This window comes from Papaver somniferum, chromosome 6 (assembly GCF_003573695.1).
Source record: "Papaver somniferum cultivar HN1 chromosome 6, ASM357369v1, whole genome shotgun sequence".
NCBI classification, from domain to species: Eukaryota; Viridiplantae; Streptophyta; class Magnoliopsida; order Ranunculales; family Papaveraceae; genus Papaver; species Papaver somniferum.
In genome coordinates this window covers 175927488-175944306 of record NC_039363.1, presented here as the reverse complement: position 1 = coordinate 175944306, position 16819 = coordinate 175927488, and the positions used below count along the sequence as shown (strand labels likewise).

Here is a 16819-nt window from a genome sequence, read left to right as displayed (position 1 = left end):
TATATGACGACCCTAAACTGTCGTTAATGTCGGTGAAGGGTCGTTACTTGAAAAAAATAATATTAATTAAGGGTAAAATAGTATATTCATCTTCCGATTTTTATATCCCTGAAAAATTTGGGAGGCAAACAAAATTCCATGGCCCCCAATTGGAAGTTATGGCCCCCAATTAAACTAGGTTCCAAATACTGTACGAAATCAACTATATCATGAGAATAAGATCATGAAATTAACAAGGTTGCTAATGGGAGTATCATTTTATTTGGGGTGTACCAATATACACATGGGATAAAAACGCAATTTCCTTTGGATTGGTATACCCCGAGCAATGTGACGCCCCCCACTAGTAGCCTTGGAGAATAAGAAGGAAAGGGATCCGCTCATGGCCTCGGATTCTATGGCTGGTTAGTATGTAAACTCTATAAATAGAGATTGTACCCATATAATAAGATTTTTCCATTTTTCCTCCCTTCTATTTTGTATCTTCTTCTCTATTTTCTCCATTTCGCAACACGCCATCAACAACGTAGCTCTAACTAACTAAATGATATTAATTAATTCAACCAAATTTTGTAAACACGGAAGATTAGCCCCTAACACCATCTAGCCAATTTTTATTTGATCAACAAATTTCGTACCACGATTTGTTTTTGTCGTAACTTATTTTATGATATTTACTTTTGTTGATTTTACTGATGCTTTGTTTGTTTGTACATGAACTCACCTTTGGCGGATAACACAATGGATGCACATATCACCTTACTCGGAAGGATTTGACTTTCTAGTTTGAAAAGATTAATGACAGAGCATATAAGAGTGGTTTTGATCATTATGACATTATATGATCTGCTGAAAACTGCCAGGTAACTATTATGATTTTACTAAGCTATTAAACTTTTATTATTTTTTATATTATTACATTTAACTCCAAGGTCATATTTGAATCATTTTCTATTTTTTTAAATATTGGAAAACGGGTGATTTGTCCAAATATTTTTAAAACATGGTTTTAATAGACGAGTAAAAATTAGTATATGGACACCAAAAAAAATAGCAAGAATGAAACTGGATTCATCATATCTTAAATTTAAAAAAGAGCGAGGATGAAACTGGATACATACTGATGTAAATTAAAAATAAGGAAAAATAATTGAAAATTGGTAGGATGAAACTGTTTACATCCTGGCTATTTTTACATTCTCGTCCATTTGAACGGTATCAAATTTTACGTCTTTTTCACCCATGAATTGTTGTTATTAGGTTAATTGACCAACTTTGTGGAAATATATCCATCGATGGATCCTAAATTGAGGCGCGCAGTTTATATTTGACAAAACGCTGGTGTTAACTCTTAGCGAATCAATTTGATTTTTTTCCACTAACTTTTTGAATGGAGAAGAAAAAAATCCATCAAAAGATGGACTATAGTTTCTATTTCTTTAGTGAAACTATAATCACCGAAAATGGTGTGATTCAGATTTAATTACCTTTACGGTATCTAATCACATGCATGATTGAAAAACCTACGACCATTAAATTTAGTATCTTTGTCCCTTAAGCAAGGATCATGTGATTTTTCTACATGGTATCTATTTTTCTTTTACAAGAGACCGTTAATTCCCACATAGAGGATTTTTCCTTTGTGATGACTAGAACGACAATTTTTTTCTTTTGTCAACACGATTTTGGTAAATCGTAAAAACCATTATTTTTTCCATCTTTTCTTTAGAATCAGGGAAAATATGTTGGCATATTTTCTCACTTTTTGCCGATAGGGTGCGATTTCGAAAACGAAACTGTATATATGATTTTATCAAGTAATAAATCATTGGTTTCTATTTCTCCAAGAAACCATTCATCACCATAATATGGGTATTCCCTAAAAAGAAAAAGTAACAATATTAAGCCCATTAAAATGATTTTTCCTATAGATCCTAAAAAGATAAAGTACCGTTTTGCAAACACCAATTAAAAGAGGAAGCAACATTCTTGAGGGATATTGAGCAATTTTTTTTTCCTTTAGCTAAATCTCCAAAAATTGAAACCGCTCCACTTGTAATTTGGATACGGTAGGACATAAAAGATCAATGAGTACGCACCTGACTTGTTATCTAATATCATTAGTCTTTATAGTATCTATATCTATATCGATCTTGATTTTTTTTTGATCAAGAAAGTGTAAACCGATTCCGACTAAAAAACTGGCAGAATCCTTCATTTTTTGCATACACATTGTAGTTGGTTCTTTTTTCGCATCTTAGACAAACACAAACAATTTTCAAAATAAACCAGATTCAGTCATTCATAAACTAGAAATACAACCAAACATAATTCGACAATAAGTTTAAGACATAAGTTTTGACTCCATAATTATCCATATTTAAAGACATAAGTTTGAAACAATTCATTCATGAACATCCCCATCACGACCACGTCCACCACCACGAGCACTTCCACCTCGTCCTCGTTTAGAAGGTGGGCACTGCTCGATGCACTTTCAGACTTCCTTTTTGTGGTGAATCTCTTCCTCTTTTTCTTTGGCTCCTCCTCCACCGCTTACCCAAACTTTGCACCCGCTTTTACATCTTCGATAATGTTCAATTCATCAATCAGCTTTTCATTAGCCTTAACATTTTCCCTTCCCTGATTTCTATCTTTTCTTGGGTTATCAAGTGTCCGACTCGTCTTCTCTGTTTTCATTTTAAACAACAAACATTCAACAACTCAATAAAGGGTCTTTTGTTTGCCCAGAATCAAATGCTAAAACCATTAAAAAAAATCGTATATGAGTAACAATAAGCACCATGTATTCGAGAGCTTTATTTTTGTCCTCTATATGGGGATTTAATCTACTCGTATCACCCGAGTGTGCGAAACATTGAGGTACCACGACATGTAACCCGGAATTATATCATCATCTGTTCTCGATCGACCATCCATCCGTAGCATATCTGTTGAACCTTTTGTCTTCCCGATATTCACATGATGGTAAAGGGTGGTGAATAATGTCAATATCATTATCTAATGACTCTTTTTTTTTCTCATTGATTTTAAACTCCTTTGGGATTTTTTGTACGTAACCGCATTGTCTTGCGACTCTCTTCGGGTTGTATATTACATATCCTCTTGTGTGAAATATAGGCCCAAAATAACTTTGTTGCTCAGCGCACCCAACCATCTTTCCTTTTCCTTTGGCCAAATATTCTTTCATCGTTAAGTTGTCCAATTGGTGTCTCAACTTTAAAAAATCCTCTTTTTGGGACTTCGGCTTACTGTTGTATGTTTACATGTCTCCTTAATACCTACGGTCCTATTCCTTGTTCACAAAAGCCCTTTGAGAAAATATTGGGAAGTGCAAATATTCCACGCCTGCATAACAACCATATTCCCTCCAATTTGGTTCCTTTCAGCCCTAGAAGCCTTTCTCAACTCGTTCAACGAGTGCGCAAGGATGGCAGTGCCCCAAGAGTATTCATGAATCTTGTCAAATGGTGGCAACAACTGAATAAAATTGGCGTTTCCACATGCACCGGAAACGTCGAGGAAGATAACAGCTCCCAGGATGGAGAGGCCGAACATACATATTGGTCGTGGCGAAGTTACATTCCATGGTCACCTCTTCCCTTCATCACGAAGCTTCTTTGTTCCCATGAACTTGTCCCTCGGCTTCGAGAGATGGAATATCCTCTACTTTGCCTTGCCTACTAGCATCTCTGACTTGGTATTCTCCTCATCCCATTGGAACACATTCTTGGTGAACGTGTAAATCTTGTCCCACTCAAGCTCTTACGTGTAGCGTTCGTGCTTCACGACTTTACCTTCTATGCTTAGCCCGGAAATGAACTTCGCGTCATTTTTAGTTACCGTCATTTCGCCAAACGGAAGATGCAAAATATCTATTTCCCCGTAATATCTCTCGGAAAGGGCGGAACAAAGAGGTTTGTCGTAACCAAGAACCAAATTTTTGACCGCAGGCACTAAGCCCGCAGAATTGACTAGGTCAATTAAATCCTTAAATTCTCCAACGGTTGATTCTATTGCTTCCACTGTCCAAGCCTTCATCATACTCACTGATGTTCCTGGCTTCAAACAACGAACGACATCCTTGTGATCCTATAAAACAAAACAAATCCGATGGACAATAATCGAAACACTACACAGATAATAAGTTTTATGTTACATAACATAAGGTTTAGGTAATATGGTATGGCAGACGACCGCGGCCCAACTCTATTTGTACCTCCATAACACCTGTCCTCCATCACCGGTTAACCCGTAAACGGGATCCTTAGGGCCGCGAGGAAACATCTTCAGTGGGTGGGGCATGTGGTCCCCTTTTTTCTTCTTTGGACCATCTATTTTATTACCATATGTCTTACCTTGTTCTTGAGCGTCTCCTCATTGGACTTGTTGTTGAACTTCTCCTCGTTGGACTTGTTCTTGCACTTCTCCTATCTCTTCATCAACTTCATTGTCACTTTCTTCTTCATCAACTTGATTCTCACTTTCTTCTTCATCACTTTCACTCTCACTCTCACTTTATTCTTCATCACCTTCCTTGACACCAATTTCTTCTTCATTGATCTCCTTGCCACCACTTTCTTCTTCATTAACTTCCTCATCATTTTCTTCTTCGGCAACTCCTCTATCACCACCCCTTTCTTCAGTAGGTGTAGCAGAATTAGATTCTTCTTGTGTTGGTTTCCCCGCTTGAGGTGGTGGGTCATTGATGCAGATCCTTTTGGTTTTACTTCCTGATCCCCTTCGAATAGAAGCATTCATATTTTTACCTCCCACTCGACGAGGTCCCAAAATCTAAGGAGAATCAAAAAGTCATTTTTCCTCATATATTTCTTTTCGGATTGCTTTTGTTGGTTTCCCTTGTTTGGCCTGTAGAATACAGAGTTAAGCGAAAAACAACAATTGAACTGAATGCATATTTTTGATGTCAAGGTATACAATCGGTTTACTCGATACACATAAAAAATCTGATTCCTAACATAACACGTCAACAATCGGATTATCTAAGTGCTCGTGTAATCCGATTCTAACAAAAAAAACATACAAAAACGATGAGCAGTTCTTCTTACAAGAATCAGTTTAGTCGATATACATATAAAGTCCAATTCCCACCATAACACATCAACAATCAGGTTTTATAGTACTCATGTAATCTGATTATGGCTAAGCAGTTATAAACCAAAGGCTACATAATCGGATTTTGTTGACGCATATGTAATCCGATTCTAACGAAAAAAAGTTACAGAAAAAACGGTTATCCCTAATACAGTTGAATTGGGCTATGTGACCAAGAACATTAACCGATTCTAAACACAATCGGTTCACAAGTATATTAACATAATCTGATTCCGGGAAACCCGAAAAATTATGATTTCAAATTTTTTGATTTATAAGCGATTGCATGTTACTAAAACCTAGTTTAGAGGATTGGGTTGATAAAAAAGTACCTGATTCGACCCATTTCCTCCTCCTGTGCGATCAAAGATTGTTCTTCCTCCTCAATTGTTTTCTTCTTCGGTTTGTTTTCAATAACTTCAACAACTTCGGGATTACTCTCACTAGGATAAGTAATTCCAGTGGCTTGTTTGTATCTTGGTCTTTTCGACATTTTATTGAAGAAAAAAAAATTATTAATCGTTTTTGGATCGTCGATGATCGACGATGTTTTGGTTTCAAAAAAAAAAAAAAAAGAGGGAGAAGAAGAAGAAGAATCGGTTTATAAGGGAGATGAAAATGAATCTGATTTTGGTTTTAGGTTTTATTATTAAGAGTTAATGGGTAAATTAGTAGTATTAACATTTTTCAGAGGATAAATGGGTAGTTTCAGCAAATTTAGACATCCATTATCATTTTCTATTGGGCAGATGAAGAAATCTTAAGCCCCAAATAATCACACTAGACCCCAAACTAGCCAGGTCCTATGTGCAAGTATCGCGGCCATTATAAGCAACCATGAAAAAACGCATTGAAATTATGAGCAACCATGAAAAAAAAAACGCATTGAAAACCGGCATGGCCTTAGCCCGTGACCCGTAAGGAAAACACGTTTTGAAAACTTTTTAAATCCTTCTCTGACCCGCAAAACCCTTGCATACACTCGCTTCGAGCGCTTGGGAGATTCAAATTTTCAACCAAAATTTCAACAACAATCCATCAATCAACACACGGAGCTTTAAATCTGTAAGTTTAATTCTATCTAATCATCAGTTTTTAGGGTTTCAGTTTCCATTAATTTTCTTTTCAGTAGTTTCTTGATTTCATCACATCTAGGGTTTTTCCTTCGCTTGAAAACCCTAATTCTGTAAAAAATATTCGGAACAAGCTTCTCAATGACTTCATCACAAACTCAATCTTCCCAATTTTCATCATCTACTACATCACCTTATCCGTTTTCATTCGGAACCGTCGCTGCCTCCTCCTCACCATTTTCAACTGCACCTTCCACTGGATTATCCTTTGGAACTACAACATTTGGTTCATCTACTCCTTCAACAAATCTTTTCTCAGGAGGAGGAGGAGAAATTTCAACAACCTTCCACAACTTCAAACAATTTATTTGGTTCTTCTACTACTACGGTTTTTAGTCTTGGTTTTTAGTCTACTTATAGATGTGTCTCGGATTTGGATAAAATATGTAGTTGAGCTTTAGGCTTCAAGGTGTTCATCGATTGAAGACGAAGAATTACTAAGGGGAGCTTGTGGAACTGCATCAACAAAAGGTATGTTGAGACTTGAACTCGTCTATCACACAAAAGTCTATTCTATTCTATCTCCTATTGAGACAAAAGTCGTATTGCTATATATGCTTTACATTATACACATTTGATATTTCGAGCTGAGTTTAAATCGCTTATATCTTTCTCGAAATATGTGTTGGCAAGCTTTTTTAACCACGTTCATCATTATTCTTGATGAAAATCAAAAGATGATCATGTGAAAATTACCTGGTAACATCTTACATGATTTGTGTGAGACAGTCATTGGATGTAGGCTCGAATGTTTCGTATTGATCATTCGATCACTTGAAAATTGCTTTGAAACTAATAGTTTGTGTGAGTCAGTTATTCCCGTCTTCTAAGAATGGTTGAATGATTGAAATGGGAGTTAAGCAAAATCAGTAAAAAATTGGTTGTTCCACCTTTATATCTTTTTCATATTCTCTCGTATGAGTCACAGATCTTTCTCTCTGGTCTTTCTTTTTACAAGTTTCATATAGTGGGTTACCACTTTGGTGTTCAGATTTATAATCCAAAGAAACTGAGTTCAAATTTAAATAGAATCTAAATCATAGGATTTACATATGTAAAACCCAATACGATCCATTAAGTTAATTTCCCAAAAAAATATAATCCGAATTAGAAAGATTTTTTTTTTTACTATGATAGATTGAATAATGAAATATCACATATACTCCTTCGATGTTGCAAAACTTTGTTTGCTTGATATTTGATTTTTCTATTTTCTATAAATTTTTTAAATACAAATCTTATTATGTTGATATGTGGATATAAAAACTTTACAAAACTTTTGTGTCATTTACTTTTTGGTCCTTATGGCTTTGAATCTTATAGTGTTGAGCATAAGGAAATCAAATCTTAAAGAAACTGCGAGCTTCACAGAAAAATTTTCGACCACCTCATGGGAAAAAGAAACCATTCTTCTCGATACTATGGCTATTCTTCTCTCAATAATTGGAGATGTAGTTTCATCCTTTAGATATATAATAAAACAGTTGCTAAGCTCGAAGTTTAATGTTTCTCAAGTATAATTAGAAAAACCAATAACAACAGTGAAATTTTAATTGTTATTAAACAATTGATCTACAAACTTATAAGGTTTCATAAAAAGGATTCTCCTTCTCCCAGTTCTACTTCTACTTTCTCCGAAATGGAAAACAAATTAACTTTGGTTTTCAGACACTAACTATAATTAAATTTATTAATTTAGTTTAACCACTAATACCTAATTAAGTTCATTAATACAAACTAACTGAACCAAGTTTGGCTTTACGATGAAGTGATTCTATTTTGTCATCTCTGGGGAGTCTTCAAGAAAGCAATTTTTCCTCCAGGTTTCCACTTGAATTTTTTTTCTCGGACTCCGAAGAAACAAGTTTCTTTCTTATTGAGGCAAACAGATTTCTGCAGAAGAAGCGGATGCCTGTGGGATTAGAGATGCTTTAAGAGTCGCGAAGGAGATGAAGATGGCTCGAATTATAATCGATGCTGATGCAGCAGAAGTAATAAAAAAAATAGAAAGATTTTTGGGAGATCTAAGAACACATAGCATGTTTCAGGATATTACATCCCTAATCTGTAATTTCCAATCTATTTCGTTTAATTTTGCTAATCGCACTTGTAATGGGGCTGCCCATGAGTTAGCCCAACATGGCAAGAACAATGTAACCCAAATGGCTTGATCCGTGCCACCGGTTTGGCTCCTACCTGCCCTATGTGGCGACTTTAAGGGAGGGACCAACTCATGTTCTGTAAGTTCGTTTACATCTTTGCTTACGGTCCGCCAGTTATAACCCCAAAGGTGTCACTATTCATCCACAAAAAACCCATCAAAACAAAAGTAACACAAAAACCCAATCAAAACAACAGTAACACATAAACCCCAAAAAATTTGATGAAACATCATAGAATTTGATGAAACCAATTTTGGTTTCATTATAAAATTTGATGAAATCAATTTTGAAATTTGGAGTTTTTGTATCAGTTTTTAAAAGTTTGGAGTTTTTGTATCAATTTTGTTTAAGATGGAATTTTAAAGAATCCCAACATTTGAATGAGATTTTTGTACCACAAGTTTGATCACCTTGAATTTTTATGACTAGTTCTGCCTTGCTTATAAAAAAAGTAACGCGCCCATCATACGCAACCATGAAAAAACGCATTGAACCATGAAAAAAACGCATTGAAAATCGGCATGGCCTTAGCCCGGACTCGTTTGGAAGCACGTTTTAATTAAAAACTTGAAAGTTAAAACCATTAAAACTTTTCTCCGACTCACAAAACCCTTACAGACACTCGCTCTGAGTCCCCGGGCGATTCAAATTTTCAACCAAATTTCAACATCAATCTATCAATCAACGCACGGAGATCCAAATCTGTAAGTTCAATTCCTACTAATCATCAGTTTTTAGGGTTTCAGTTTCCATTAATTTTCTTTTCAGTAGTTTCTTGATTTCATCAGAGCTAGGGTTTTTCCTTCGCTTGTAAACCCTAATTCTGTAAAAAATGTTCGGAACAAGCTTCTCAATGACTTCATCACAAACTCAATCATCCCCATTTTCATCATCTACTACATCACCTTCTCCGTTTTCATTCGGAACCGCCGCTGCCTCCTCCTCACCATTTTCAACTACGCCTTCCACTGGATTATCCTTTGGAACCACAACATTTGGTTCATCTACTCCTTCAACAAATCTTTTCTCAGGAGGAGGATTTCAACAGCCTTCCACAACATCAAACAATTTATTTGGTTCTTCTACTGCCACTACTACAACCCCTAGCTTTGGGAATACCACCACTTCATCTTTCTCCTCTCCTACACCTGCATTTGGGTTTCCAACAACAACAACAGCACCTGCCAGCGGTGGTTCGTCATTGTTTGGTTCAACAGCACCTGCGAGCGGTGGTTCTTCATTGTTTGGGTCCACAGCACCTGCATTTGGTTCAACAGCACCTGCAGGTGGTGGTTCTTCATTGTTTGGTTCCACAACACCTGCATTTGGTTCAACAGCACCTGCAGGCGGTGGTTCTTCAGTGTTTGGTTCAACAGTATCAGCAGGTGGTGGTTCTTCATTGTTTGGTTCGACATCTGCATCACCAGCTGTGTCAAATGCAGCACCAGCTTTCTCTATGCCTTCGTTTGGAGCTCCATCGACTGCGGCGGCTGTGACTAATGCTGCACCATCTTTCTCAATGCCCTCGTTTGGAGCTCCCACTGCTGCTGCTGTTGCTTCAACTGCTGTTGCTGCTTCTCCAGGTTTCCCGACTTCAAATTTGTTTGGAACACCTTCATCTGTTACTTCGACGCCAGCTTCAGCTTCTACTACTACTGCTGCTGCTCCTTTTCCGAGCATGTTTCCTTCAACTGCAGCTTCTTCTTCTTCACCCTTTAGCGCAACAACAGCATCAGCATTTTCATTTGGAACTGGTTCAGCTTTGGCAAGTACCACTGCTAGCTTTACGCAGGCGACTGCGCCGGCGGCGCCTGCTGCAACCTCTTCGTCAACAACCTCGTCAGCTTTTTCCTTTGGAACTCCAACCTCTTCCCTATTTGGATTTAACCCAGCATCTGCTGCGACTACTACTGCAGCATCAACTGGCTCACTCCCTAGCCCTGCACCCGCTAAGCCTTCGTTTTCAGGTTTTGGAGGAGCTACTGGGATCTCATCAACAACCACCACCACGGGTCCAGTCTTGTCAGCAAGTACAGCATCTGCAACCCCTGCTACTACTGCAAGTGCAGTATCGACTGGCCTCCTCTCTAGCCCTGCACCTGCAAAGTCAATGTTCTCGGGTTTTGGAGGGGCTACTGGTCTCACATCAACAGTCACCACCACAACACCTACTTCCCCTGCCACTGGTCTCTTTGCTTCGCAAGCTGCTACAGCTGCTGCTTCTACACCATCTATTTCGACTCCCGCAGTTGGTACTTCTTCGGCAACAAGCACTCCAGCTTCAGAAGCTAAAACAACCACTACATCTGCTGCCACAACTAGTCCTTTTCCAAGTTTCTCTTTGTCAACTAAAACATCAGCTCCAACATCATCATCACCAACTCCTGCATTGTTCGGTAAGTTGGAAAGTACACTACTTACAGATTCCTTCAGTTTCGATTATGAGTCAAATAATGAGTGCCTCACATCTAGTCATAAATATTGGTATTTGGATATGTATTAGTACCTACAGATTACCTAATGTTTATTTTCTTACAATTGGTTGACATGCAATTACCGATGATTTTGCTTATCTTAAAGACTGAAGTACTAAGTTAGATTAAAAATCTCTTTCTTTTTAGCATTATATGGTCTCCAATGACAAGTACTGTGCTTTTCACAACATAGCTTCCTGAAGCAAATTTCTCTTTTTGTCTGAGATCCCCTCGAGATTAGACTTAAAGGGAGTACATTGCTTAGAAAATATTGCATTTATCTCATTTACTGATTGGAAATATGGAAATCTCTAACTGCGAGAGCTTCTGTGCAGTTTTGGGCACTCTATTGTACTTCATGGTAACCCTGTATCAGAGTAGTTACTTTGAGTAACCTCTAGGCAACACTGTGGGTTCTCCTTATTGGAGTAGTGGTGATGGATGCCAAGATGATAAATAAGACCTTTCTTGAGTAGATACCCCAGACTGTTTGCTGTGACTAAGCTTTCTTAACTAACTTCATTTCTTATAACTGTGCTATTATCGTCCTCAGTCAGATTGGCTGTGAGACTAGCCAAATGGTGAATGCATTCTCATTCGTTGGAGTTCTTATGTTGTTATTATGTTTTTTTTTCTTTTTATAGGTAATCCTGCTTCAGCTTCTGCAAGTGCACCAGCTGACGGTGCATCGAAAACTAGTTTCACAGCTTCCACTGCTAGTGCAACTCAGCCATCAACTTCGCTAGCTATAGCTACCAGTAGCGGGTTACTATTCTTTGTCTTAACAACCTATAAACCCATATCCTTTTTGTCTAAAGGCTGTAACTGCTCTTCAAGATTTCAAAGATTTGAATTTCAGAAGTGTCTTCGAAACTCCAGAAGATCTTTTTATATTGTGCATATATTAAGATTGATTTTGAATTTTTTTAGTTGGATGTTTGAGCGTAGGATAAGCTTTACATACTCACTTGTTGATATTGGGTATTTTTTATTTTCAGAACATCATCATCAACTCTCACTTCAACTGTATCTACTGGACCTAAACTACCATCTCAGATCACAGGGAAAACTGTTGAAGAGGTAAGCTATCTGTTCAGAGGACATACAGATGACTTTGTTACCATGCTTAGTAAAGGAGATTACCCTTTCCAACTGGCTACACAAGCCAACATTAATGGTTAAATGCTACACAATCATTTTCTGCTGGAGACTTGTTGTCTATAATAAATCCCAACATTACAATACACACTAGGGACTTCTGTTTTCAGGGGATCTAGTTTTAAGGTTTCTTTCATATCTTCACATGTGGACTATTATTAGACTTAGCTTTTTTCTTTCCCCTTTTACTAAGCTTTACCGTTTGTTTTCTTCTGGTCCCTTTCAATTTTGTCGAATTCGCTAATCAAGGTCTTGCTTTTGGAACCACAGATAATTAAAGAGTTGAATTCTGAGCTCCAGGAGCGGACTGGAAAATTTAGAAAGCAGGCTCTAGCTATTGCTGATTGGGATAAGAGAGTTTTGCAGAACCGCGACGTTTTACTTAGGCTCGAGGTATTTAGGCAGTGGACACATGTCAAGATATATTTAGATTGCTTAAATTACTGTACTAGGATTACTTTATTACTTCCGATTCTCTTAAACCAAGTTATTTCTGGATTTGACTTTGTATCATCATTTTGTTTAAAACACTGTTGTTCTTTACTTGTATCAGACTGAAGTGGCGAAAGTAGTCGAATCACAGGCGAACTTGGAGAGACAGCTGGAGCTAGTTGAAACTCATCAACAAGAGGTTAGTTAGTCTGTAAAAATTGTGTTGGTTATACACTATGTTTGCTGTTGTTTTATTCACAACCTTATCTATTCCTCTACAGTATGTTTGATTATCGTTCTAGCTTCGAATTGGATGTGTTTGAATAATGTCCAGTAATTTGCTTACATCTTATATTCAAGCTGATTCTGTGTGGATAAATTATGAAGTATGAACCTGATATTTGGAGTAATTAAAAGAGTGAATATATGGAAGTACCTTACAACCATGGTAGTGCTTAGGATATGGGAAGATACACTATGTATAGATAGTCTTAAGTACCTCTCGACGTCATCCTACTACAATAAATTTCTTAGAAGTATATTCCCTGCCTTGTTCAGAAAAAATAAAAGAAGAAGCTATTTATGAGCTTTGATCTCAAAAGATTATGGTTTCATACTAGTTCCAAGAGAAGGTCCGGTTTAGTTATTAGCATTTTAAGAATGCAGATAGTGAATCCTTGGGGTCCGTTTTAATTATGCGTCTCTTTATTCAAATAACTAGCCTCACCTCTTAGAAAAATATTCTCTGAGTAGTTGTTCCTAGCATAATCCACACAATTTTTAGGTTTTTTTACTGTTCAGTGTTCAGCCAATGAAGCAAAGCTTCTCGTTGCTGTTATTTTTTCCAAATACAAGTTTAGGATGCTGATTTTTGTAGTTAGCACATTCTTGCCACATTCCTCTCAACACCTGTTACAGTAATGCAACCTTCTATTGAATCACATCCAGGCTGTCGTTTTTTCGTTGGATTTGGATGTTTGCCTGTTGCAGCAGTGAGTTGAGTTTAGGCAAGGCAGTTTGGATCAATTTGGTGGGAGGTGCTGCTAATATAGAAACAGAATTGCTGCTTTCATTTTCTTGCATGTCTCTCATACTATACCTACTAACGGTGTTGAAATCTCATTGTGAAATACCATCTTCTAAAGATGCTTGCTTTCTGAATCTGTTATTCAGGATCTCGTTATAGAAAGATTATGTTCATCTTGTCTGTTTGAAGATTTTAGCTTGTTCAATAAATATGTTTCTACTGATAAATGTATTCTAGTGACATTTGGGGGTACTGGTTAGTTGCATCTTTACGCGGCTTGATAATGACAGTGAAAATCCTAGTTTTGGTAGTCTCTTTTCCACTGAGGATGATGCCGCTATGTCATAATTCATGATTATTGTGTGAATGAGGTTTTTTTCCTAAGAGAGGTTGATAACCCAAGTCTTTGCTCTTCAAGTGTGTATAACAGTAACATGCGATTTATTCTTAATACCTTTAGTTTCTTGAGATTAATGTTTTTTTCTTTTAGAATTCTCCAGAAAATTAAGTGTCTGTCCAACTTTTCCTCCCTCATGTGACAATGTGCATTTTTACTTGCTAGGTTGACAAGGCTTTGCTAAGTGTAGAAGAAGAGGCTGAGCGTATATACAAGGATGAGCGTGCGTTAATTCTGGAGGATGATGCTGCATCAACAAGAGATGCCATGTGAGTACAAACTTATAAAGTTCTATTTCAAATTTCACATCATTGATCTTAGTTGGTTGACACTTGTTATAGGCGCCAGCTGTTTTGATGTCTTCTTTTAATACATCTTCGTTGAGTTTTACTTTGTTTAGTTCATTGTAGTCCGAACTTTCTTGATAGTGGTACCATGCCAGTTAGAGATAGTGTTCTAAACTTCAAAGTGTGGGTGGACCTATATTGATTTGATTGTTTGAGTCGGGTGTTTCTTCTAAGGGCAGAAGAGCTATGCAACTCGGATGTGAAATAAATCTGGTTACGCTGGTATCGACCTTGATCCCTAATGGCTTCACTTTATTTGACATTGTCTTACCCAAACTGGTCCACCCATGTTTGAAGTAGTCTAATCATATGCAAGTTAAAACTCGCAATTGGTTGCTTGTGGGCTTGTGGTTCAGAGTTTAAACATCTTACCTTACATGAACTTACATGGTAGATGCGGGCAAGCCTCGGAATTGTTTTAGAGGGGTCAGTCAATAGTTTCTTTTAAGATGGTCCCAGTATTGGTATAGAGAACATGTAATGATGACTTCCTTGGTTTACTTAGGTAATGATATTAACTGCCTTTTTCTTAAAAATCGTCACAGTATCTTTAACCACTATTTCCACTATTATTTAGATTTTCACAAAGTTAATTTTTTTTGGAGCGTTGTATCTGCAAGCCGTCTTATGACTACTAAATTGCATACATGTTACATCTGGCTTCTAATCTATGTTGCAATTTCAGGTACGAGCAGGCTGAATATGTTGAGATGGAAATGGAGCAAATGACAGAACATATAAAATCAATTATTCAGACCTTAAATGCTAGTCAGGTAAGGAAAAAATTGCTCATATGAACCCTTCTTAGGAGCTGTTTAAGTACAAGATACTTACATTCTCTTCAATTAGGGAGGGGACCTCGATGCAGCCGATGGGATGAATCCGTTAGATGTTGTTGTTCGCATTCTAAACAATCAGCTCAGTTCACTAATGTGGATTGATGAAAAGGTTAGTACATATTATAATTACCCAATGTTCATATTCTCTCTTCCCTCTCATTTTAGTGACCATCAAATAAAGTAATAAACACAACATAAATTAAAAGTCTATTTAACCGCTTTATTATTTAATGTCTAGCCGTACTCCCCTGTCCCTGTGTAGTATAAATTAATTTTATTGGGTGATTTGGCTCAGATTCGCCTGTAATATTCAGGCGACACGAATTACTGCTCGATGAAAACAACCTGCTGAAAGACAGTGCAACTGATTATTATGCTCATGCTTTGTTGGCCTAGAAACTTATTCCAAAAGGTTATGTAGCATTTTCTAGATATTGTAGAATCCATTATCAGACTATTTAAGCAAAGATACTATTCTAAGAGGTCTAACTAGTTACAATTGGTTTACAAGGTTCGGCCAATAAAGCCTACATTTCATAGTCGAGCTCCAGTAATCTTATTAATGGTGGTTTTCCATACAAGAAACTGTCTGTCTACCAGATGTGTGCCTGTGACCATGGTGTAGGCGTTAATGACCAAAACCATGTAAATGATGTATTTTACTGGCTATATCTCTTAGATTAGCATCCTTGTGTAAATGTCTGATAGCAGTTCTTTCAGAAATCAGTTTGCTACATGATATCCGCACAAACAACTTTTATTTTACTTTCACACTGCTCATTGTGGCTCATATCCCCTAGAAGAATGGTGATGATATATTCCCAACAGTAATCATCCCATTTAAACTTGATGATCCGTTTTTCTATGGTATTACGGACTGGTGGGGAGTGGTTGCATTCTGCTGGGGATTAGAATTTTCCATGCAGTAGTTTTAAGCGTATATCTTATTTTTCTTCCATGGATAGAGCTCTGATATACTGAAACTCTTGTCAGGCTGGGGAGTTCTCTTCTCGTATTCAAAAGCTCGCAGACCAGGAATCTCCTGTAAATCGGAGCCCTGTCGGGTCAAGGTACTGGATGGGTTGATTACTTGATTCCTTATCTAGAAGAACACTTTTCTCCTCAGCTGCATTTTGTACTGCTTAGCTGATGTGACGAGGAATATGTTTTGTAAATCTTCTTACATCTTTTGATGAATAGGCAGTTATTATAATTGCGGTTCAGCACCATTTTATGGTGTGGACTGTGTAATACCAAATGGATCTGTATTAACTCTTTTTTCCCTATACAATTAGTCCAGCTGATTTTTTTTCCAGTTAATCTTTCAACATCATTGTAAAAAACTCGAAAATACCATTGGAGGAATTGACACCATCAGCACTCGACTTGCTTACAATTTTTTTTTGTCTTCAAAGGGATTTTCTGACTTGTCAAGAGACTCGAATTGGTTTAGTTGAGTTGGCTTTGTATTCTTTTGGGTTATCTTCGAACATTTCAGAGTGTTGAGCTTGTTAAAGGGGAATTAGGACCTTAGCATTTGCTCAAATGTTCAAAGAGACATTTCAAAAACATTTTGATGTGGTTGGACATGAAGGGTGAAAACCAAGTGTAAGTTAGTTTCGCAAAGATGTAAGAAGATAAAGACTGATCTTGAACACATCTACTAAAAAATCAGCTTGTAGCAAGCGTCCTGCCCGCATCAGTCGTACTATAT

At 37.1% G+C, this 16819-nt stretch overlaps 1 protein-coding gene across 1 annotated transcript; it reads left to right on the top strand.

Annotated features, from left to right (window-relative positions):
- Positions 1-9023: 9023 nt before the first annotated feature.
- On the top strand, positions 9024-16425 carry LOC113290205 (nuclear pore complex protein NUP62-like). Its single transcript, XM_026539783.1, has 9 exons — positions 9024-10827; positions 11550-11670; positions 11904-11985; positions 12334-12456; positions 12617-12694; positions 14085-14188; positions 14952-15039; positions 15116-15214; positions 16099-16425. Exons 1-9 carry the CDS (start codon positions 9264-9266, stop codon positions 16189-16191), a joined length of 2352 nt encoding a protein of 783 aa, XP_026395568.1. The 5' UTR covers positions 9024-9263; the 3' UTR covers positions 16192-16425.
- Positions 16426-16819: the final 394 nt, after the last annotated feature.